The following is a 23,696-nucleotide window of genomic DNA, read 5'->3' as shown; positions in this document are numbered from 1 at the left end:
CCCTTACCAACGACCCCGCCACCGCCAGAGCCAACCTTCACGAAGGGATGAAAGAGGTAGCCGAATGGATGAAGAACAGCCGCCTGAAACTGAACTCAGATAAGACGGAAGGCCTCATCCTGGGATCCTCACCCGCCGCTTGGGACGACTCCTGGTGGCCCCCCGCCCTAGGCAGCGCACCCAAACCAACAGACCACGCACGCAACCTGGGCTTCATCTTGGACTCCTCCCTCTCCATGACCAGACAAGTCAACGCCGTCTCCTCATCGTGCTTCAACATCCTGCGCATGCTTCGTAAGATCTTCCGGTGGATCCCCACCGGAACCAGGAAGACGGTCACCCAGGCCCTCGTCACCAGCCGTCTGGACTACGGCAACACCCTCTACGCCGGAACCACCGCCAAACTCCAGAAGAGACTCCAGCGGATCCAGAACGCCTCAGCACGACTCATCCTGGACATCCCCCGTCGCAGCCACATCTCCGGACACCTGAGAGATCTGCACTGGCTCCCGGTCAACAAGAGAATCACCTTCCGTCTCCTCACCCACGCACACAAGCCCTACACAGCCAAGGCCCAGGATACCTCAACAGCCGCCTCAACTTCTACGCTCCCAAACGCCAGCTTCGATCGACCAGCCTCGCCCTCGCCGCCGTCCCCCGCATCCATAGAGCCACCACAGGGGGACGGTCCTTCTCCTACCTCGCTGCCAAGACTTGGAACTCCCTCCCGACCCACCTCCGCCTGACCCAGGACCACCTCGCCTTCAGGAAGCAACTCAAGACCTAGTTGTTCGAGCAGTAGCGGACCCCCCTCCCCAGCGCCTTGAGACCCTCTGGGTAAGTAGTGCGCTATATAAATGCGTTGATTGATTGATTGATTAAAAAGATATGTAAAGACGGTGGTCTCGTGCCCCCTGGATTATCAACTATGCCCTTGGCTTGATTTACTCCGCACCATTGTTAACATGTATGGATTTATGATCGCTGGTAAAGGACTATCACACTTGAGACACAAGGAGGGGACAGGAGTGTACAGCAAGACAAGGGGCAGGGAGGCACGTGTTACCGCTGGAAGCGGCGGGCTTGACGGGGATGAAACTGGGCGCATCGCGTTCTTGCCCTAAAAGTACCCTATGGCCAATGACAGAATCGTCCGATGCTCTCTGCTGGGCGGGGCACCTCCCTCACCTGTGCCCGGCCTTGGCAGCCAATGCCTGCTCACCGTTCCTCACTCAGGCTTACACCGTCCCCGGCTCCCTCACCTGCAGTGAGGCTTCAGATAAGAGCCCGGAGCTGCCGCAGCCTCGACCAAAGTGCACCCGACGTGTCTCCAGGGCGAAAGCAAATGAAACCAGCGCCGTGGACCAGGAGGGCGCCGAGAAAACCCCCCACTGCCCCCCGGAGCGCAGCATGTTCGAAGAGTACCTCCTCCCGAGTAGGTCTTCGCTTTAAACACTTTAACAAGCCATCAAGGTGTCCTATTATTACAACGCATCTTACTGTAATGTTGTCAGTATTTGCGCAGACGCACTTTAGCCGCAGTGAGGAGTAACAAAGAAAGTGTGGGTCTTGGGGCAGGAAACCACACGAAGCGCTACAATTCCTGCTTCTTCGCGAGGAGAGCTGCCATCATGTGACTTGTATTCCGTATAGCTCTTGCCGCCACTGTTTAGCAGCTGTTTTCTAGATAGCGCTTGCCTGCACTGTGTAGCACTTGATTTCCATATAGCGCTTGCTTCCAACACTTGTTTTCCATATAGCGCTTGCCTCATCTGTTTAGCAGTTGTTTTCCACATAGCGCTTGCCTCCGCTGTTTAGCAGTATTTATCCAGAGAGTGCTTGCTTCCACTGTGTAGAACTAACTTTTCATATAGCGCTTTCTTCCCCTGTGTAGCACTTGTTCTCCATATAGCTCTTGCTTCCACTGTTTACCACTTCTTTTCCAAATAAGGCTTGCATCCACTATGTAGCACTTGTTTTCCATATAGCGCTTGCTTCCACTGTTTACCACTTCTTTTCCATGTAAGGCTTGCATCGACTATGTAGCACCTGTTTTCCAAATAGCGCTTGCCTCCACTTTGTAGCAGCGGTTTTCCATATAGCGCTTGCCTCCACTTTTTAGCAGCTGTTTTCCATACAGCGCTGCCTCCACCGTTTAGCAGTACAGTATCACAACTTGCTACTGGTAATGCTTTAGTAAAGTGGTGTTGGTATAATTTGACACTCTTTTCAGCAAATTCAAATTCATTTTTAAAACCGGTTCTACAGCACTAGCTCATAACAAGTATTCACATGGAAATCATTTATAAAAATATTTTTTTATTTTCACAGAAATTTTCTGTATGGAATTTAATCAAAACAGGAAGATTTATAATTAGAAAACAGAACACATTTGTTGTAATCAAACTGAAGAACAACTCCTGTAACCCAAAGGTGTCATAACCCTCAATTCAGCACAACTGAGTTGTTTATTTTTTGTTATTGTACAAAAATACCGAAAATGTATATATATATATACACCATGATTTTTATTGAAAAATACTCGGGTGAAAACAAGTGAGAACAAATTGTATAAATTCCTCTCATGTAAGCTCGTAAAACTCACTGTGTGCACTGTCACTTTAAATGGAGGGGATTACAAAAAGAAAAAAGAAAAAAAATGTGTTTAAAAGCAGTCAGGTGATGCATGTACGTGTCATGTGATCAAGGCCCTTCGGTGCTGAAACGCGTTATATCCGACTGAGCACAATCCAAATAAAAGAATCTGTGCAGTTAATGGTGGTCCGCGCTCCTGTTTGTTTGTGAAACTGCAAAACGCTGGGGGGCAGAGGAGTTGCTACGATATATACATACATACATATATGTATGTCCAACAATGTGCCCATGCACACAGGAGCGCACTCGACATCACTCCACCATCTGGCTTTCACACTGCAGCCCGCCTCTCTGCACCAAAGTTAATTCATTGTGCAAACGCATTTCAGAGTAGCAAGACTCCTTCTTCTTGGACTCAAAAGCAACATTCAAATACTCGCTGTTTTGCATATCCGGTATTTTTTCATTTCTGGAATTCACCATACCCCAGACAGAATAACAAGATGCATGATGGGACACAGAGTCCTACAGCGAGAGCCATTGTTCTTTAGTAAGTTTAAATGTCCCAATTGTTCATTACAAATTCGTGTGTGTATATACAAGGACATCTAAATGTTCCTTTAAACAATAGAAAAGAAGCGACCAGTTTGTTTTCTGGTGCTTTCGCTTAGAGACTTTCCTTTCGTTGGTGTGGACGACGTTTCAGCCCTACTTGTAATATGAGGGTCTCATCAGGACTGTAATGACCTGGGGACCAAGGATAGCGGGCAATCAGGTATTTCTTTGTGTATCGTGGAGAACTATTATCTCTCCATGTGGAACAGTGTTGGGTGGAACTCCTACTTCTCTTGGAATGTCCATGGAAAGTGGTCTTCCTCAGGTGGGCCTGGATGTCGTCATTGATGCGATCTCTGAGTACTCCCGATCGATTTTCGGGGTGTCTCTTGATCCGCCCGTCAGTTGCGCATCAGTCTGTTCGGGGGATTGAAAGGCGTACTCCCAGGCGGGGAATAATCAAACTTCAGGTTTTACAGCACAGCTGTCGGCATGACCCATTGTTAACATTGATTTAAAATATACGTGTATGGGTCTTTGTCTTCTCCCAAGCATTATTCATCTCTCACCTCATGCTATAAGCTGTTTAGTGCATCATTCCATCTTTTAGGAAGTGCTTCCATTGCAATGCATGGGGGATGATGTCACATGTGGAAAGTACACTTTATCATGAGACTGTGTCACATTCAAATCTTCGCTTCCTTAATACAATCTATAGAGAAATATATCTGGATTTAATGGCATAGAAAGACTCTGTGCATGCCACCAGCATTTTTGCATGCATGGATTTGCTTGCATTAACACGTTAAACCTAGACCTATTGGCTTTTCAAATGATTACAAATTCGATTGTAACACACTCGACTTTCTGTATGTCTGCTCAAGCACTTAGCACGCCACCTGAGGTCTTAAGTGCCAGCCAACTGCACCGTATGGGGATGGACAGCTCTGAGGAGGGAAGGATTGCGCCACCACATGTGACGGAGAAGGGAGTGGCTGCTAGATGGAGCCTTTGCAATTCTCAAATTTGGCATCACTGACACAATATCGGTAACAGAAATTTAGTGTGAGCATTATATTGTGTCAAAAATATTGAGGACCAAAATATAGAGACGGTAAGTGCAAATAGATAAGTGTAGATTCACTATTCTTAATTGCACATCTACGTGCCTTGAAGATATATATACATATCGTAAAGGTATATATATGTGGAGTTAAATATAGTAAAACTTTGCTTACCCATAGAAACTTACCTTCACAATATTTGTGTCCTCGATATATTTGGCATGATATTTTTTTCCCAATAGTTTTGTCTAAACACCTCTAATACGTCTGCCCTCATACCTGGACTCACCAACAGGGGTGTCTACAACATTAACACTGGAGCATGCCGGTCAAAACAAAGTATACAGGCGGTCAGGTGTGGTCCCTGCCAGCAACGACAAGTCCCTCCTCCAAAAAATGTCAATGGAAATGAGCAACTGGTTACAGTGAGATAGATCAAAAAATGTATAATAAAAATTAGGGATGGATACGTTTTAGATTATATCACATAGTCAGGTGAATCTGGTAAAATTACCTGAATCTGCAACTAGCTGGAAACATGTAATCTCCTCTCCTAGGAAGATGTCTCACTGAACACAGATGAGATATCAAACTGCCGGGATTTCAGTGAGTTAACGCAAAATGATGGACATCCCTCCCAACCCCCACTGCAGAATATTTGCAGGGTCCCTGAGATTCCCATATGTTACAGAAATTCCTGGTCCTGGACATGAATAGAGCCCCCTTAGTGGTGATGCCCCTCCACCCCGCACCATAGGGTCTCAGGGCTTGGGTTACACCACTAAGGATTTGTGTTTCCACCAAAACGGCACAATAAGCCTACAAAAGAGTGATGGATGAATGCTTGAATTAATCTCAGCCGCTGGCAATCACCCAGACAGCGTCCCAAGCCATCATTATTTTGCCTACCAGGCCACCTCAGTGTGGACCCAGCCTGTGCAACTCAGTCTTGACCCTGCTCCAAAGGGAACAGACTTAGCCCCTGTCTGCCCTGTGGCCTCGTAAATAATGGCAGATTTACAATAACTGGCGCATCCCTGTATATCAGAAGGGATGCACCAGTTATTGTGCGTCACGGCTCCGCCACCATGGATGCACCGCATTTACATTGCGGCGCACAATGGGGCAAAAACGGCACAGATGCGTGACGCATCTGTGCCGTTAAAGGCGGCACATTGCTGGAGTTGCATCACAAGCACGACGCAGCTCCAGCAATGCTCTGGGGGCCCTATCTTGTTGATGCTGCGTCAATCCTTACGCCTGCTTCAAGCAGGCGCAGGGTTTTGACGCAGCATGGGCTCAAAAGTGACTGAGTGAAATCTTGTAGATTTCACTTAGCCACTTTTAGGAGGCGTTCCTGCGCCGGAACGCCCCCCCCCCCCCTCCCCCCTGCACAGGAACGCCTACTTCTGGCGCAGGGCTTTACAACGTTGAGCATCTCGTAGATGTGTCACGTTGTAAATACCCCGCACCATGGCGCATCTTTTGCGCCACCGTTGCATCACTAAAGTGACACAACAGTGGCGTAAAAGAGGCGCAATGGGCTTGTAAATCTGCCCCATAGTGTCTGGGGGTCCCCCTCAGGCTCTGCTCCATCAAAAGTGGATCACATAAAATCTACACCAGGATGGGGTGAAATATATAAAAGAATGCTTATAGAATGTCTTAGTGAGACAAATGCACCTGCTAGCAACTGCTGTAATCTGCATGGTACACATTTGAATCCCAGCAAGGCCGGGTAATAGTAATACTTTTCATTTTCCGTATTTTAGTTTGTTTTCGCTGAACATGCAATCATTGTCCATAAAGAATACAATACTGCCACTTAGTGGCAGAAAACTAAATGGCATCTAGACAAGATAAGGAAACCCAAAGTTTTTTGTAAAACCCATTTTACAAAGTGATGTTTGTTTTCAATTACAATATAAAGCCAGCATTAGCAATGACAATAGGTTTACCTTTTAAATGCCCCCCCCGGTCAATAATGACTTTATGTATTCAAGAAGCCATCATGCATGCACTCAATAATCACTCATGTATCCATTCATTCACCCACTGACTCCTTCGTGAATTTATCCACTTACACAACCACCATAAACTCACACACAAACTCAACAGGATATGCAAGATAAATTCGAAGAATAAAAGTAGGAAAAGAAAACATGCTGTTGGCTAAATAAGGTTAGCATATGTTTCCAGTAACAAATAAAAATTAAACATAGTAGTTGGTAGCCATCTTGCAATAACATAGTACATGCTGTTTCCTTGTTTTGCAGTTCCAACATGGCTTCCGCGTTTAGAACCAATGTGTTGGCCTTCTTGATATGGTAAAATAGTGAAACTATGGATACTACCATTCCATGGCAGTGGCATGGTGAGCCTGGGTACTGGCAAAAATTTTCTGTGGGGGGCCACAAAGTATGGTCCATGGTGTGTTGCATTGACGCCAACAGGGTCGGAGTGGGGCATCTGGCGGGATGCAAGGTGTGCGTAAAGAAGCTACGCATATACAGGGTGTGGACAGTGAATCATGGAGTTATTTTGAGAGTTTCATTCCATGATGCCTTCTAAACTAAGCACCTAGTTGCTAGAAGACTCTTAGATTTCACAAAACAGTATTATCCTGTATCTGTATCGCGAACCCACTAACCCACCTTGGGGTAAGCCTTCTCTGCTTGCTATCACTACCCCTGAGAGAGTCAAGTTTCCAAAGGAAGAACTTGGTAATTGAATTGGGATGAAATAGAATATGAAACCGGAAAACCTGGTCTCGATTCCGGCTTTCCAACTTGACCAGATTTGTGATCCTAAGCAATTATTCTATTTCACTTTGCCTCTTTTTTCTTTATTATCACATATAAGACCACCTTGAAATACAAGAGTTCAAGAAGTGCACTGTACAAAACCTTCTATTGTGTTTGATGTAATCAACTATAATGTTGTTCATGTATAGGAACAACCATGTACACACAGAGGGGTCCTTGTGACAACTGACTTGCCTCTTAGTTCACTATTGCAAAACCAAAGGGGGTGATGGATGGAGTGTTGAACATTGCAAGCACTCACCCCCGGTCAACTGATCTGGTTTAATCCATCATTATTATTTAGCTCACTCCGTCACCCCAGTTCAGACATGGCTATATGCAAATCAGCCTTGACCCTCTGCCTCATGGGAACAGTCCAGCCCGAACTGCCAAGCCATGTCTTCCCTGGACCGGAAACAAGCATCCTGGGACTGGTTTCTGGCTAATCAGCCACCATCAGCCAGGCTATCTTGAATCCAGTGGCAAAGTGAGCAAGGCATTGCTGAAAGGGTGAGGGAAGACAAGAATGTTTCTAAGTGAATTTTTTAAAACTATCAATTAAAAAAAAATCCTCATGCAGTTATATTATCTAACGAACTAAGGTGAAACATGTCTGCATGTTCTTGAAATACACTTTTTTTAATTTTGAAGTGACCTTATCATACTGTTACACAATTGTTGCAAGATGTCTTGACAACTGAAAGTGTCCTAAAGTTAAGTGGTGCAGGACACATTCTTTGCTTCTTTTCTTTTAGTTTAACAGTTATCTTAGTGTTAGTGCTGTCTCAGCCCAGGGCTGCTGTTTACCAGGGGGCTGGATGTGAAGGTCAGGAGGGCCGGGCCGCAAGTGGCCCTGAAATAGCAATGCTCTCGCAACCACAATCACAGTGTAACAACAAATGTTTCAAATATATTATGACAATGTCTTGATAAATAAGCAATTGCAGATCTTGGTGTACTTTTCTTTTAGGAAGGTTGTTTAATTAGTTCACAATTGTAGCGAAGGTCCACATTCAGCCGACACATGTTTCGTCGTGTTTAAGTTGAGTCAACATGACTCTTCAGGGCTAGTGGTACGACCCACTGGTCAGTCGGTCGGAAATAATGGACACTTTTACTTCGGGTAGAGAGTTCCGTATCTGATGGTAGTGAACGTTGGAATATAAATCATAAATATCCGCTTTGAGTCTAGAGCAAAAGGTTTTCCTCTGTATGTTTGTTCTCCAAACCAAGTGTGGTGGGTGAACACAAAAGTATACTGGATACGTGTGTGTACCAAGCCGTACCGGGAGGGGATCCAAACTTAAAGTTCTATATAGTAGTTAGAATTCGATCCATCTGTGGATAGCGAACTAAAATGTGGTATCCTTCCTCTGTGTGTTCCCGGTCGCCGTGTTTCGAAGGACGGCAAGTGGCCCTGGGCTGTCCTTTGAGTATCACTGTTCCAGAGGCTGTGGCCTTGTGGGATGCAGCACACTGCAGATTAAATGAACGGTAAGAAATCAGTCTGTTAGCACTGTCTAGAGAGCTGTAATATGTTCTAAAATAATGAAAAGAAAAAGATGACAAAGAAAAAATGAAAGGAAAAAAATGGAAACCTAAAGTACTGGCCCACCAGTCCTGGCACTGAAGTGCACTTATTTTCAGGTGGATGTACACGCGGTCGGAAACATGCCCTCATTCATAGGGTAATAGAGCCAATGTCTGACCCATTTTCTCATTCTGAATGTTAACATGGATGCAAATGGAGTGCTTCAGCCATTTGCTCATTGCAGTGACTTCATTGCCCTGTGAATTACAGCAATTTTCTGATCTAGTTTCTTTCCTCCTCTTTTTATCTTTTTATTTCTTATGTGTGTGTATATTTATGTGTATATATATATAGATTTTTTCTGTCCATCTCAGGATTAATATGAGACATATACCATGCATAGAATATGGCTGTTGCCCATCAGTGGGCTTGATTGTCCGTTTCATCTTTGGGTCAATGTGAATTGGTGTTATTCATAACAAACATTGTAAGATGGTCGCCGCCATTCGGTGTATGGTGCGAGTCCCCTTTCTAAGTCTATGCCTTAGTGAATGTGGGAGTGAGTTGATAATGTTTAAAACTATGTTGGGAGAAAACACAGTGCATCACACACTGACGAAGGCAGAACGCCGAAACGCGTCTGTGTGCACCCCCTCGCTGAATAAAAACTAGCGTGTTGAAACTCCACCCTCGAGTGCTGTCTGTTCTTCTAGGAGCTTGGAAGGATTTGAGCGTCATGTGTGGCGGTGTCCACGAACCGCCGACAGCACCCGCCGACGAGTGAGCAGCCGTTTTCCGTGGAAAAGGAGTGTTTTTAAGTGTATGGCTGCGCACCGCCTGATCCAATATGGGAACCCGAGCCTGAGTACAAAGTACGGAGGAGTACGCGAAGCAGACGCCGAGTGTCTCCCGAGGAAGCCGTCTCCGGTGAGCATTAACATTGCACAAAATCGTATATTCCCATCTCTGTATGCCAGAAAGTATTGGAATTGTTTGGCCAGGCGATAGAGGGGCGGAGCATTCAACACGCTGACACTCGCGGGGGAGGTAGCACTATCTGCGTGCAGGAGTCCAGGATAGGCACAACAGAAGTTTAAGACTGTGCAGGACGTTGCACAACCTGACATGTTTTCTGATGCGGAACGTCAAGCAGCAGCAAAGGGCATGTTCAAAAGGCTAGAAAGAGCGCCTGTTACAGCTGACATGCCAACAGTGGAAACGCCCAGTAACCCACTTCTAATGACTATGACAAAACTAGAGCGTCTCCATGTAAGGGAGATCCGCAAGTGGTGGGAGGCGACAAGTCTCACCAACTACATTGAAGAAGAAAGGGTGCCACGAGGACTGAGGGTCCATACAGTACCCTCTTATGAGAACCCGGACCCACAACTGCTCACAGACTGGTTCGAACACACTACTCAATATTGCGAAGGAACTTTGAAAATATTCGTAAAATATGGCTGGAGCGATAGAGAACGGGCGCTGGCAGACATCGCATCAATTAATAATGAATTGGATAGCGAAACGGATTCCAGCCTAATAACAACAATTGGACAGATGAGAGAACAGATGAAAGACAGGCTAGTAAAATATGAAGCCAAAATAAGACTCCGTAAACAGGAAAAATACGAGAGAGACGCTAATGACTACCACACTGGACGCGTACTCACGTATGCAAAAAAGTTCGACGCTCCACGCAAGGCCCTCCAGAAAATAAGAAAGGAAGGTGCTGGGACAACAAACGAAATGGGGGAAGTAACATCTGAATCTGACATAACTGAAAATGAATCAGAAGGAAACCAGTCAGACCCGGAAGAACGCAGAGGTAACAAAGGACCGAAGGCAACAGAAAAAAGCAAGAAGACCCCTTTTCAGGAGGAGTACGAAGTGATAAAAAACACCTGGCTCCGGGGTGGGAAAAACAAACCACCGGACACAAGTACCCAAGAAGCAGAGAAAGAAGGAGAACCAGAAGGGCAGGTGGGGGGAACAAGAGGCAGAGGCAGAGGCGGTGCACGACCATCCCTCTGGTCGAAGCGGAACCGCACCAACAAGAAATAGTGCCATCTGCCATTAACACCACTAGAGTGAACAACACCCTCCAAACCCCTAACATCGGGAATGAAGAAATCAATTTAACAGTGGTCAATTTAACCACCAGGGAACTCACGACTGAGGAAGAGCAAGTCCTAAGCCTCGGATTAACATTCTGCCCCAACAATGAGCTGGAATACACCCAGACCAAAATAGACTTGTTCCGCTTCACACGCAAGTTAAAACTACACAAACATTTTAAACTGCGACCACACCTACAGAACAAGGAGAATCAAGGATCCAGGATAACAGCAACTGACGCTTTAAGCGTCAGGGATCTACGCTTAGTAGAAATACTGGGTGACTTAGAATTGGAACGGACACAGGACCTTGCACAACTAGATATAGCCCAAAGAGCTGAAATGCAAGGCGTAGAACAAGAAAGAGACACGAGTGGATTTAAACCGGTGTCTATCTTTGTTCCCCAATCCCCTTGGGATGCTGTAGATGTGTTCTCTGAAGCCATGAACAATGACCTATTAAAGTATCGCAAAGCCAACCACCAGGACCGGCATCATAACATCACGGAACAACAAAGACAAGCCCTGAAGACTTTGATGACAGGCACGAACATAATTGTGAAGCCCTCGGATAAGGGCGGGAATGTGGTTTTAATGACACGAGAAAACTACAAACAGGAAGCATTAAGGCAGCTCTCGGATGAGAGATTTTAGAGGAAGTGTACTACGGTGGTCTACCAGCAAAGTATTAAAGATTATGATATACTGATCGCCAAGTGGTATGACCTTCAAATGCTGAATAGAGATGAACATCTGTTCTTACGAACAAACTGCCCCATGTCTCCTACATTTTACCACCTCCCAAAATTGCACAAACATCGTGACTGTCCACCTGGCCGTCCGATAATCTCCTCCATAGGGAGCCTTACAGAAAATATGTCTCGCTTTGTGGATCATACCCTGTTTCCCTTGGTATCCACTCTGGATTCTTATGTGCGAGACACAAAAGACTTTCTGATGAAATTACAGAATTTGGTGTGGGAATCAGGATACTTATTGATGGTACTAGACATTACTAGTCTTTATACAATAATTGAACATCATCATGGACTAGAGGCTGTGAAATTTGCATTAGAACAACACCAACTACGATTTTCGAGACACAACATAATGATTCTCGAATTCGTAGAATTTTGCCTGACCCACAACATTTTCCTGTTCGAGGATCAATTGTACATTCAGAAGCCTGGGACGGCGATGGGTACCTGCTTTGCCCCCAGCTACGCGAACTTGTTCGTGGGCTGGTGGGAGGAGCAGGTACCCAGAAGCTGCACACTAGGAGGGGAAGAAGGGAAGGTCATCTGCTGGCATCGGTACATCGATGACCTTTTCTTGGTGTGGAAAGGCAATCTTGAAACGGCCTATGAATACATCAATGTCCTGAACAGAAATAAAATCAATCTCCATTTCTCGGGAACAGTGAGTCCGGTGGCAGCGGACTATCTGGATCTCAGATTATACGTAGAAGAAGGACACCTCCACACAAGCCTCTTTAGGAAAGAAACTGCTGGCAATTCAACACTCTTTGCCAGCAGCAGCCACCCTCCCCAACTGATCAACAGTATCCCCTACGGGGAATTATTAAGGCTCCGTAGGAATTGTTCAAAAACATCTGATTTTGAAGCGGCTGCTTCGGAATGTATATCCCGGTTCAGGGTCAGGGGTTATGGTGAGAAATTACTGAACAACACCCTAAATAGAGTCAGAGGAATAGAGAGACAGACTCTTCTGACTAATACTCCAGACCATGGGAACCGTAGAGGAACACCAGGCGATAATAAGGGCAAATTTAGAGTCATAACTCCCTATTCATCAGGAGCTGAAAATCTAAGAGCTATGTTAAGGAAGAACTGGCACATTCTCCTAACGGACACTGTGCTCAAAGAAGACCTATCAACCCAGCCACTCCTAACCTTTAGCAAGGCCAGATCAATAGGCGACATTTTGGTGACCAGCCACTTTGAAAAAATGCCCCGAAGAATCAACACCTTGAGGGAGCAAAGAGGCTTTTACCCCTGCGGCCGCTGCAAAGCGTGCGCAGGGAGTAAACGGGTCCTTTTCTATACCATAACCGATACTGGCAGGAAAATGAATATCAACAAATTCATTACCTGCAGTACGCAATATGCCGTCTACTGTTTACAGTGCCCCTGTGGCTTACGCTACATTGGGAGCACGATTAAGGAGATCAAGCTCAGAATACTCGAGCATATGAGAGCCATCGACAAAGTGGATCAGGCATATCCAGTGGCTCGCCACTTTGCAGAGGCCCATAACCGAGATCGGAGCAAGCTCCAATATTTTGGCCTGGATGTTGTACCTCCTAATACACGTGGCGGTGATCGCCTACGCAGATTAAGGAGACTTGAATCCAGATATATTATAGATCTTACAACTAAACACCCTAAAGGTCTAAATAGTGGGGAGGAGATGGCCGTTCATCTGGGGAAATAAGTCTAAATGATTTGAAAATGACAACAGGTGCACAATGATTTATGAAGACAGCTTTTTGAAATAACTGGAATTAGAACTATTTGAGTGCTATCTTCTATATGTGAACTATATACCACCGTATACAAAAGCTCTAGAAGTATGTTTGATCTGTGTCATACGAAGAAATTCTTGTGAGAGACCTTTCAATGCCAAATGATCTAAAATACTTGTTTTATTTCTTTAAAAAAACATCTTGATATGAATTCGGAATATGATGTGAGTTCTGAAACAGAAGATTACCTAGCTGGATATTTTTATGGGTTCATTGAAAGAGATTCTCTCAGTTTATTTTTTCCACTGTACCTTTTGTTTTATTTTGTTTTTCATCACAATCTCTTGAGAGATTGATCTTGATATTGATATGTGATTTTTAGATTATAACTAATATAATGGATCTTTTGCTGCCATGCATGAGGCCTCTCACCATAGAAACCCCACACTCTAGCTGCGAGTAACTTTAATTGAAATGTTATTGAGCTATAAGTTTCACATTTGGATTACATGCATTTTGACTACTTATTTTATAAGGGGACATTAGCCGATCCACGGCTAGATTTTTTCTGTCCATCTCAGGATTAATATGAGACATATACCATGCATAGAATATGGCTGTTGCCCATCAGTGGGCTTGATTGTCCGTTTCATCTTTGGGTCAATGTGAATTGGTGTTATTCATAACAAACATTGTAAGATGGCCGCCGCCATTCGGTGTATGGTGCGAGTCCCCTTTCTAAGTCTATGCCTTAGTGAATGTGGGAGTGAGTTGATAATGTTTAAAACTATGTTGGGAGAAAACACAGTGCATCACACACTGACGAAGGCAGAACGCCGAAACGCGTCTGTGTGCACCCCCTCGCTGAATAAAAACTAGCGTGTTGAAACTCCACCCTCGAGTGCTGTCTGTTCTTCTAGGAGCTAGGAAGGATTTGAGCGTCATATATATATATATATATATATATATATATATATATATATATATATATATATATATATATATATATATTTATATAGCCGTGAGAAGCTGCACCGCCGGCAACATCGAAGAAAGGTCTGTGTGGCTGTGCACCGTCACAGCCTGTTCCAGCACACAGAACTTGTACTTTGGGGAAGCGGTTTTACGAACCAGAAGCCCACCGGAGGGCTATGAAGTACTGTACATTGTCGGATTAATTGTGGTTGATAAAAACAGACTCCACCCGAGGAGAAGAAACGGGACTACCATTCCCGGCATGCTGTTCACTGGAGGACACGTGCCACAGAGGGTCATATATATATGGTAATCCAACACCTGTTTTTCAACTTGCCACAAGCCCCATGATTAAGGTGCAGGCTGCACAGAAAGGCGTTGGGGAGATGAATTGTCTGGCTGTCCTACCGCTTCTGAAAATAAAAGGTTCTGTGAACATTTCTGTGTGGAGTGCACTTCTAAAGCACGGAGGCTTTTTTGGAAACAAATGTATATATATATATATATATATTATCATGCATTTTTTGTGTTTTTATTATAAGATCCTGGCAGTCACATAAGCCTGTTAGACCTTACGAAGAGAGTCTAGGAAGAATTTTCAGGGGTTTCTAACTGGATGGGTTAAAACTGCTTGCAGCTTAATGGTTGGAAGACAGAGATCCTGGTAGTGGGGAACCAGACTAACCTCTGCTCTACAGTCTGGTGGCCGGATGATCTTGGCCCTATTCGACAGGCCAAATCTGTGGTGCAGAAACTCTGGATGTGGATGGATGCTGAGCTTACGATGGGCGTCCAATTGAAAAGCTTCCCGGTGCTGTTTTGGTCTTCTTAGAAGCCCAAAAAGTTTTTGGGACTCTACCTCTCTCCACACAAAAACGGTGGTCCAGGCAACAATTCTGCCACACCTGGACTATGGGAATGTTCTTTACCTGGGCGCAACCTACGTTTGCATCAGGCACTTGCAGACAATCTTGAATGCTGTAGCCCGGCTATTATGATATTCCTAGCGATAATCCATTGCCTCTCAGCCTGCTGCATTACACTAGCTTCCAGTGGACAAAAGTATCAAATTTAAGGCTCTCTACATTGTTTTTGGAGCCTTCTCTGCAGGATCGGTCTTTGCAGCTAAGAGCAATGGGGTGTGAGGGGGTGTCAACATCAGATGACGAGGTAAAGTTAAATAAAACACTTACCATGCGCTCGTACTCCGCCGACTGGACGATGCTGTGAGCACAAGTTAAGTGTTTTTCTTCTTTTTTTAATTTAGCTTTACCTCGTTGTTGTCTGTCGACCGCCCCCGCCCCACCGCTCTTACCTGCATGGGCCGCTCCTGTTTCTCAGGCTCTTTATGTATCAGACATCTGATTCAGCCTTATTATTAGCCCAGAGTCTTAAGGCCCAGAGGCATGAACCTGGCCACCGTACCTAGATTTAGGAGACTCAGAAAAGGTGGTTTCTCTTTTAAATACCTTGCAGTCAGACTCTGGAACACCCTTCCACCCAGCTCCATCTTAGTCCCAATGACACCACCTTTAGGAAGGACTTAAACACATAGGGGAAAATTATCAAGAAGGGCGTTAAAATTATCGCCACTTTAGCGGCAGGAACTGGAGCTGAAGCGGCAATAATGGGCTTGATAATATGCCCTTGAGAATTCCCATAGAAGCCCATGTTCACACCAGAACCTGGGCTTCTATGGGAATTCAAGCCCATTATCGCCTCTTTAGCGGCGGTTTCCTGCTGCTAAAGCGGCGATAATTTTAACGTAGTTTCTTGATAATATGCCCCGTAGTGCTTTTAAAACTCAGTGACCTTCTGATGTGGCTTTTTATTTAGTTTTAAGTGCCGGGAATCCCTGTGGGGCAGCCATATGCTTTATAAATCACAAACATAAACAGAATTGTTATAGCGCAACCCATCAGCCCCATTGGAATTATCAGAAGGGGTAATCAACCCCAAATCCTTGCCTACAGAGGTAATCTGTGAGATTTTATGTACGAAAATACATGTCTGCAGGCTTAGCATGTTACAATAACAAGCCTCCCTTAAAGGCTTATTGGTTTTCCCATATGTGTTTTCATAATAAATAGATGAAGCCTATTATTGACTTAGTAGTAACGTTTATTATAGCACAACAGAGGATGGTATCTGGCATAACTTCTCCCTGTGAACAGATCAGCCCTACAGCCTTTATCATTGGGTTGTCTCCTTAACCAAGTCAGACCTACTGCGTTGAGCATGAGTGTCCCAACAAAGCAAGCGTCAGGCATGCAGTCATACAATTGAGCTTGATGCTTAAGTGGAGCTGTGAAAAAGATGGTGTTAAATCATTTCATTTGGACTGACATTTAGTCAGTCCACCCAAATAAAATCACACGAGTAAAAGTTAACACAGTATGGCAGCTTGCCTATCTAACCTGAAGAAATTCTAACTTAGTGAAATGTCTTTTCAGAGCAGAGATCAGACTGCTTGGCCGAATGCACAAAGATGACAGTCCTGATGACCTGTTTCTCCAGACAAAACACTCAAATAATTGTAGGCACTGGCTGTAGCTTTTACAAACACGGATATGCCAGCCCCCTTTCTTAATCTATTTACCTTCGAAAACTATCACCTTAGTCTTATTGTGAATACTGTCCAAACCATGCACTTGGATGAATGAATGAATGAATGAATGAATGAATGGCTTTCAAAGATTGTTGCTAAGCAACCCAGTCAGCCCAAACAACACAGTGTCACTTGAGTATTAAAGGAAGGGGATGCAAGATGTGCCCACAGTGGGAAGATCTGTCAGTTCTTACTCAATATAGTTCCCTAAATCTGAAGAGAAGTAGAGATAAGACACATCACTGTTTTAAACCTTTATGTGTCATTAAATAACTGTAAACAAAACTACCAGACCCATTTTTCAACTGGACCCAGGTTTCATGGTTTCTTGATGCAATAATTGAATCACCCTCAGAAGACTATCTTTAATGCGTTGATTCTTACATTTTGTTGTCAGGATCCTCCTATTCAAGTGTCGATAACTGAAGACCTTCTGCTACCCTGCCGCCATCATGAACACTAGCTTGGAGCTTGCGTTGTTCTCCAGTATTCATTCACAACCTTTCCGAGCCCAGATTCAATTTCAAGGTTTGCTTCCTAACTGCTAATGCGCTGTTGCTCTTTTATGCCTTCCCTCAGGCTGAGTTCCAGAAAGGACATATTAAGTGAATCTAAGTTTGCTTATTACAAGTGCCAGAGGATATAATGCACCTGTAATAAGGTGAACAGGATATCCGTCATATTTGTGACAGAGCAACCCACCACCAAACCCTAAATCAGGCCTAGTTGTGTCAACTTGCTGTTTGCTGGAATTTCCATGTCGTTCAGCGACTTAGTAGAGGAGTATCAAGTGCTCTCACCTACACAGGGCTGCAACTAGCTCACACCTGTTTCTTGGTACAGTTGAGCTCGCCCGCGGGGGTAAGAACTGGAAGGATGGATTAAAGACTAGGGGCCTGCTGTATATTTCCGTAGTCAGGCTCTTGTTCCGCCAGAGCAGCGGAGTAAATACCTCCGTCACACTGGTGGAGGACCCGACCGCCAAATATATAAATGACCGCCAGCCTGGCAGTCATTTATTAAGCATTGGCAGAAACTGCCATCATGGCAGTTCCCGTCAATGCATATCGCTGTTTGGTGCAGGGTTGTGTCAACATGGTGCAACCCTGCACCAAACTTTATTTTTGTATTTTAACACCTTCCATGCTCATGACGAGCTCAGCTCGTCATGCAGTACACTGGTCGTGTGCTTATGACGAGCTGAGCTCGTCATGAACAATGGTATTCATAGGAGGTCAGCACCCAGCGGGAATTGCCTTAGCAGTCAAGGTGAAATCCCAAAAGGGGATTTGTGATGGAGTAACCTGACCACAAAACCCTAAATCAGGTCTAGTTCTGTCCACTTGTTGCTTGCTGGAATCTTCATGTCAGTCAGCGGCCTGTCGGAGGGATACTAAAGACTCTCACCTGCACTGTGCTGCAACTAGCTCACACCTGTTGCTTGGTGCAACCAGATCACCCAGGGGGTGTGAACTGGAAGGGTGGATTAAAGACTGAAGGCCCAATTTATATTGGTGGTTGGGCCGTTGTTCCACCAGAGCGTTTCAACAAAAAAATCGCCATGGGAGTCATCTTCCATGTACTTGTGTGAAAATTCACATCACCGAGCCCACCATCTGTGGTCCTTGCACCAGTAAGTTATGGCCCCTCTAATGCCATTAATCATAGACAGCGCTTGAAATGGAAACTTAACTGTGTAGCTGGCCGCTATCCCAGAGCACCTGTTTACTATGCTTATTACTGGACCTCTGCTGAGAAGTGCAGGTACTCTCCCTTTAAAAGTAAAGAAGTGCAGGTACTCAGTACTGGACAGTGCCTGCCCATTTAAAGCACTGTTCAGAGGGGCATTCTTCTGCCACTCCACTATCCATCATAAAAAGAAAGCTTAAAAAACAAACTGTGGTGCCTGACATAGAGAATAAGGGAAAGACTGGGGGTGGAAGAATCTCTGTGAGACGTACTGAGACTAGGGGGGTCATTAGGATGGCGGACGGACTTTGTCCGCCCGCCATCCTGACATGAAGAGGGACCGCCCGCCATAAGGGCGGGGGTCCCGTATGGGCAATTAGGATGCGCCAGCCACAGTGGTGGGTGCATCCCGCATATTTAACATTGTGGCGTGCGGTGCTGAAAGCACTGCCCGCCGCAATGTTAAAACAAGCATTGGAAATGCAATAGGTCTCGCATTAGAAAAGTTGGAGTTATTGGTATTGTAAATGACATATGTTATTTATTTGTTGGTTTTTAAAATTGCTAAATTGATGGCTTTGTCATTTACAATGCCAATAGTTATAACTTTTGCGAATGTGACACCTATAGCATTTGGAATGCAACATATTTTGTATTTACGTGACTTAGATGGCAGCTCTTGTCGTTAGGCCACATCTCTAGAGAGCAGGAGAGTGCAGCAGGGGAGAGAAGCACAGCAATGCAATAGGTCTTGCATTAGGAAAGTTTGAGCTATTGGTATTGTAAAGGACACATTTTTTATTTATGTGCTTGTTTTGAAAATAGCGAATTAATAGTTTTGTTATTTACAATGCCAATAGTTTTATCTTTTGCCGATGTGACACCTATTGTAACACAATATGTGTTGTGAGGGTGAGGGTGAGGGGTTGAGGGTGAGGTGTTGAGGGTGAGTGAGGGTGAGGTGTTGAGGGTGAGTGAGGGTGAGGTGTTGAGGGTGAGTGAGGGTGAGTGAGGCTGAGTGAGGGTGAGGGGTTGAGGGGGAGGGGTCGAGGGTGAGGGGTTGAGGGTGAGGGAGGGTGAGGGGTTGAGGGTGAGGGTGAGGGAGGGTGAGGGGTTGAGGGTGAGTGAGGGTGAGGTGTTGAGGGTGAGGGTGAGTGAGGGTGAGGGGTTGAGAGTGAGTGAGGGTGAGGTGTTGAGGGTGAGTGAGGGTGAGGGTGAGGCTGAGGGATTGAGGGTGAGTGAGGGTGAGTGAGTGAGGGTGAGTGAGGGGTTGAGGGTGAGGGGTTGAGGGTGAGTGAGGGTGAGGTGTTGAGGGTGAGTGAGGGTGAGGTGTTGAGGGTGAGTGAGGGTGAGTGAGGGCGAGTGAGGGCGAGTGAGGGTGAGTGAGGGTAAGTGAGGGTAAGTGATGGTGAGGGTGAGGGGTTGAGGGTGGGTGAGGGGTTGAGGGTGAGTGAGGGTGAGGAGTTGAGGGTGAGTGAGGGATTGAGGGTGAGGGGTTGAGGGTGAGTGAGGGTGAGGGTGAGTGAGGGTGAGGGTGAGGTGTTGAGGGTGAGTGAGGGTGAGGGGTTGAGGGTGAGTGTGGATGAGGGTGAGTGAGGATGAGGGGTTGAGGGTGGGTGAGGGTGAGTGAGGGAGGGTGAGTGAGGGTGAGGGTGAATGTGAGTGAGGGTGAGGATGAGGGGTTGAGGGTGAGGGGTTGAGGGTGAGTGAGGGTGAGGGGTTGAGGGTGAGGGTGAGTGAGGGTGAGGGTGAGGGGTTGAGGGTGAGTGAGGGGTTGAGGGTGAGTGAGGATGAGGGGTTGAGGGTGGGTGAGGGTGAGTGAGGTTGAGGGTGAGTGTGAGTGAGGGTGAGTGTGAGGGTGAGTGAGGGTGAGGGTGAGTGTGAGTGAGTGAGGGTGAGTGAGGGTGAGGGGTTGAGGGTGAGGGGTTGAGGGTGAGGGGTTGAGGGTGAGTGAGGGTGAGGGGTTGAGGGTGAGTGAGGGTGAGGGTGAGGGGTTGAGGGTGAGTGAGGGTGAGGGTGAGGTGTTGAGGGTGAGTGAGGGTGAGTTAGAGTGAGGGTGAGGGTGAGGTGTTGAGGGTGAGTGAGGGTGAGTTAGAGTGAGGGTGAGTGAGGGGTTGAGGGTGAGGTGTTGAGGGTGAGTGAGGGTGAGGCATTGAGGGTGAGTGAGGGGTTGAGGGTGAGGTGTTGAGGGTGAGTGAGGGTGAGTGAGGGTGAGTGAGGGTGAGTGAGGGCGAGTGAGGGCGAGTGAGGGCGAGTGAGGGTGTGGGTGAGGGGTTGAGGGTGAGTGAGGGTGAGGGGGTTGAGGGTGAGTGAGGGTGAGGGGTTGAGGGTGAGTGAGGGTGAGGGGTTGAGGGTGAGTGAGGGTGAGGGTGAGTGAGGGTGAGTGAGGGTGAGGGGTTGAGGGTGAGTGAGGGTGAGGGGTTGAGGGTGAGTGAGGGTGAGGGTGAGTGAGGATGAGGGGTTGAGGGTGGGTGAGGGTGAGTGAGGTTGAGGGTGAGTGAGGGTGAGTGAGGGTGAGGGTGAGTGAGGATGAGGGGTTGAGGGTGGGTGAGGGTGAGTGAGGTTGAGGGTGAGTGAGGGTGAGTGAGGGTGAGGGGTTGAGGGTGAGGGTGAGTGAGGATGAGGGGTTGAGGGTGGGTGAGGGTGAGTGAGGTTGAGGGTGAGTGAGGGTGAGGGCGAGTGAGGGCGTGTGAGGGCGAGTGAGGGCGAGTGAGGGTGAGTGATGGTGTGGGTGAGGGGTTGAGGGTGAGTGAGGGTGAGGGGTTGAGGGTGAGTGAGGCTGAGGGGTTGAGGGTGAGTGAGGGTGAGGGTGAGTGAGGGTGAGGTATTGAGGGTGAGGGGTTGAGGTTGGGTGAGGGTGAGTGAGGGTGAGGGGTTGAGGGTGAGTGAGGGTGAGGGGTTGAGGGTGAGTGAGGATGAGGGGTTGAGGGTGGGTGAGGGTGAGTGAGGTTGAGGGTGAGTGAGGGTGAGTGAGGGTGAGTGAGGGTGAGGGTTAGTGTGAGTGAGGGTGAGTGAGGGTGAGGGTGAGGGGTTGAGGGTGAGGGGTTGAGGGTGAGTGAGGGTGAGGGGGTGAGGGGGTGAGGGTGAGTGAGGGTGAGGGTGAGGGGTTGAGGGTGAGTGAGGATGAGTGAGAGTGAGGGTGAGTGAGGGGTTGAGGGTGAGTGAGGGTGAGGGGTTGAGGGTGAGGGGTTGAGGGTGAGTGAGGGTGAGTGAGGGTGAGGGTGAGTGAGGGTGAGTGGTTGAGGGTGAGTGAGGGTGAGTGAGGGTGAGGGTGAGTGCGGGTGAGGGTGAGTGCGGGTGAGTGAGGGTGAGTGAGGTGTTGAGGGTGAGTGAGGGTGAGTGAGGGTGAGGGGTTGAGGGTGAGTGGTTGAGGGTGAGTGAGGGTATGTATGTATGTATGTATGTTGAGTTTGAGGGTGAGTGAGGGCGAGTGAGGGTGAGGTGTTGAGGGTGAGTGAGGGTGAGGGGTTGAGGGTGAGTGAGGGTGAGGGGTTGAGGGTGAGTGAGGGTGAGTGAGGGTGAGTGAGGGTGAGGGTGAGTGAGGTTGAGGGGTTGAGGGTGAGTGAGGGTGAGTGAGGGTGAGGTGTTGAGGGTGAGTGATGGTGAGTGAGGGTGAGGTGTTGAGGGTGAGGGTGAGTGAGGGTGAGGGTGAGTGAGGGTGAGGGGTTGAGGGTGAGTGAGGGTGAGGGTGAGTGAGGGTGAGGGGTTGAGGGTGAGGGGCTGAGGGTGAGTGAGGGTGAGGGGTTGAGGGTGAGTGAGGGTGAGGGTGAGGGGTTGAGGGTGAGGGGTTGAGGGTGAGTGAGGGTGAGGGGTTGAGGGTGATAGAGGATGAGTGACAGTGAGGGTGAGTGAGGGGTTGAGGGTGAGGGGTTGAGGGTGAGTGAGGGTGAGGGGTTGAGGGTGAGTGAGGGTGAGTGAGGATGAGGGGTTGAGGGTGGGTGAGGGTGAGTGAGGTTGAGGGTGAGTGAGGGTGAGGGTGAGGGTGAGTGAGGGTGAGTGAGGGTGAGTGTGGGTGAGGGCGAGTGAGGGCGTGTGAGGGTGAGTGAGGGTGAGTGAGTGAGGGTGAGTGATGGTGTGGGTGAGGGGTTGAGGGTGAGTGAGGGGTTGAGGGTGAGTGAGGGGTTGAGGGTGAGTGAGGGTGAGGTATTGAGGGTGAGGGGTTGAGGTTGAGTGAGGGTGAGGGGTTGAGGGTGAGTGAGGGTGAGGGGTTGAGGGTGAGTGAGGGTGAGGGTGAGTGAGGATGAGGGGTTGAGGGTGGGTGAGGGTGAGTGAGGTTGAGGGTGAGTGAGGGTGAGTGAGGGTGAGTGAGGGTGAGGGTGAGTGAGGGTGAGGGTGAGTGAGGGTGAGTGAGTGAGGGTGAGTGAGTGAGGGTGAGTGAGGGTGAGTGAGGGTGAGTGAGGGTGAGTGAGTGAGGGTGAGGGGTTGAGGGTGAGTCAGGGTGAGGGGTTGAGGGTGAGTGAGGGTGAGTTAGGGTGAGGGGTTGAGGGTGGGTGAGGGTGAGTGAGGGTGAGTGAGGATGAGTGAGAGTGAGGGCGAGTGAGGGGTTGAGGGTGAGTGAGGGGTTGAGGGTGAGGGGTTGAGGGTGAGTGAGGGTGAGGGTGAGTGAGGGTGAGGGTGAGTGAGGGTGAGGGTGAGTGAGGGTGAGTGGTTGAGGGTGAGTGAGGGTGAGTGAGGGTGAGGGGTTGAGGGTGAGTCAGGGTGAGGGGTTGAGGGTGAGTGAGGGTGAGGGTGAGTTAGGGTGAGGGGTTGAGGGTGGGTGAGGGTGAGGGTGAGGGGTTGAGGGTGAGTGAGGATGAGTGAGTGAGGGTGAGTGAGGGGTTGAGGGTGAGTGGTTGAGGGTGGGGGGTTGAGGGTGAGGGGTTGAGGGTGAGTGAGGGTGAGGGTGAGTGAGGGTGAAGGTGAGTGAGGGTGAGTGGTTGAGGGTGAGTGAGGGTGAGTGAGTGAGGGTGAGGTGTTGAGGGTGAGTGAGGGTGAGTGAGGGTGAGGGGTTGAGGGTGAGTGAGGGTGAGTGAGGGTATGTATGTATGTATGTATGTTGAGTTTGAGGGTGAGTGAGGGTGGGGTGTTGAGGGTGAGTGAGGGTGAGGTGTTGAGGGTGAGTGAGGGGTTGAGGGTGAGTGAGGGTGAGTGAGGGTGAGGGTGAGTGGGGGTTGAGGGTGAGTGAGGGTGAGTGAGGGTGAGGGGTTGAGGGTGAGGGGTTGAGGGTGAGTGAGGGTGAGGGGTTGAGGGTGAGTGAGGGTGAGGGGTTGAGGGTGAGTGAGGGTGAGTGAGGGTGA

The 23,696-nt window shown here is 47.7% G+C and overlaps 1 protein-coding gene across 3 annotated transcripts in view; it reads left to right on the top strand.

Annotated features, from left to right (window-relative positions):
- The first annotated feature begins 1,275 nt into the window (after positions 1-1,275).
- The window catches only part of COPG1 (coat protein complex I subunit gamma 1), a 139,718-nt gene continuing 117,297 nt past the window's right edge, over positions 1,276-23,696 (top strand). The window contains exons 1-2 of one of the 3 annotated variants that reach the window (XM_086939307.1): positions 1,293-1,435; positions 17,129-17,259. In XM_086939307.1, coding sequence (XP_086795433.1) covers positions 17,184-17,259 — 76 coding nt within the window. In that variant the 5' untranslated portion in view covers positions 1,293-1,435; positions 17,129-17,183. Of the gene's footprint in view, positions 1,436-17,128; positions 17,260-23,696 lie in introns of all 3 variants that reach the window. The other 2 variants (XM_086939305.1, XM_086939306.1) reach the window with 2 other exon arrangements.

The sequence above is a fragment of the Lissotriton vulgaris genome, chromosome 9 (assembly GCF_964263255.1).
Source record: "Lissotriton vulgaris chromosome 9, aLisVul1.2, whole genome shotgun sequence".
NCBI lineage: Eukaryota > Metazoa > Chordata > Amphibia > Caudata > Salamandridae > Lissotriton > Lissotriton vulgaris.
Note: the sequence above shows the minus strand (reverse complement) of the source record. Positions and strands in the feature narration are given on the sequence as shown.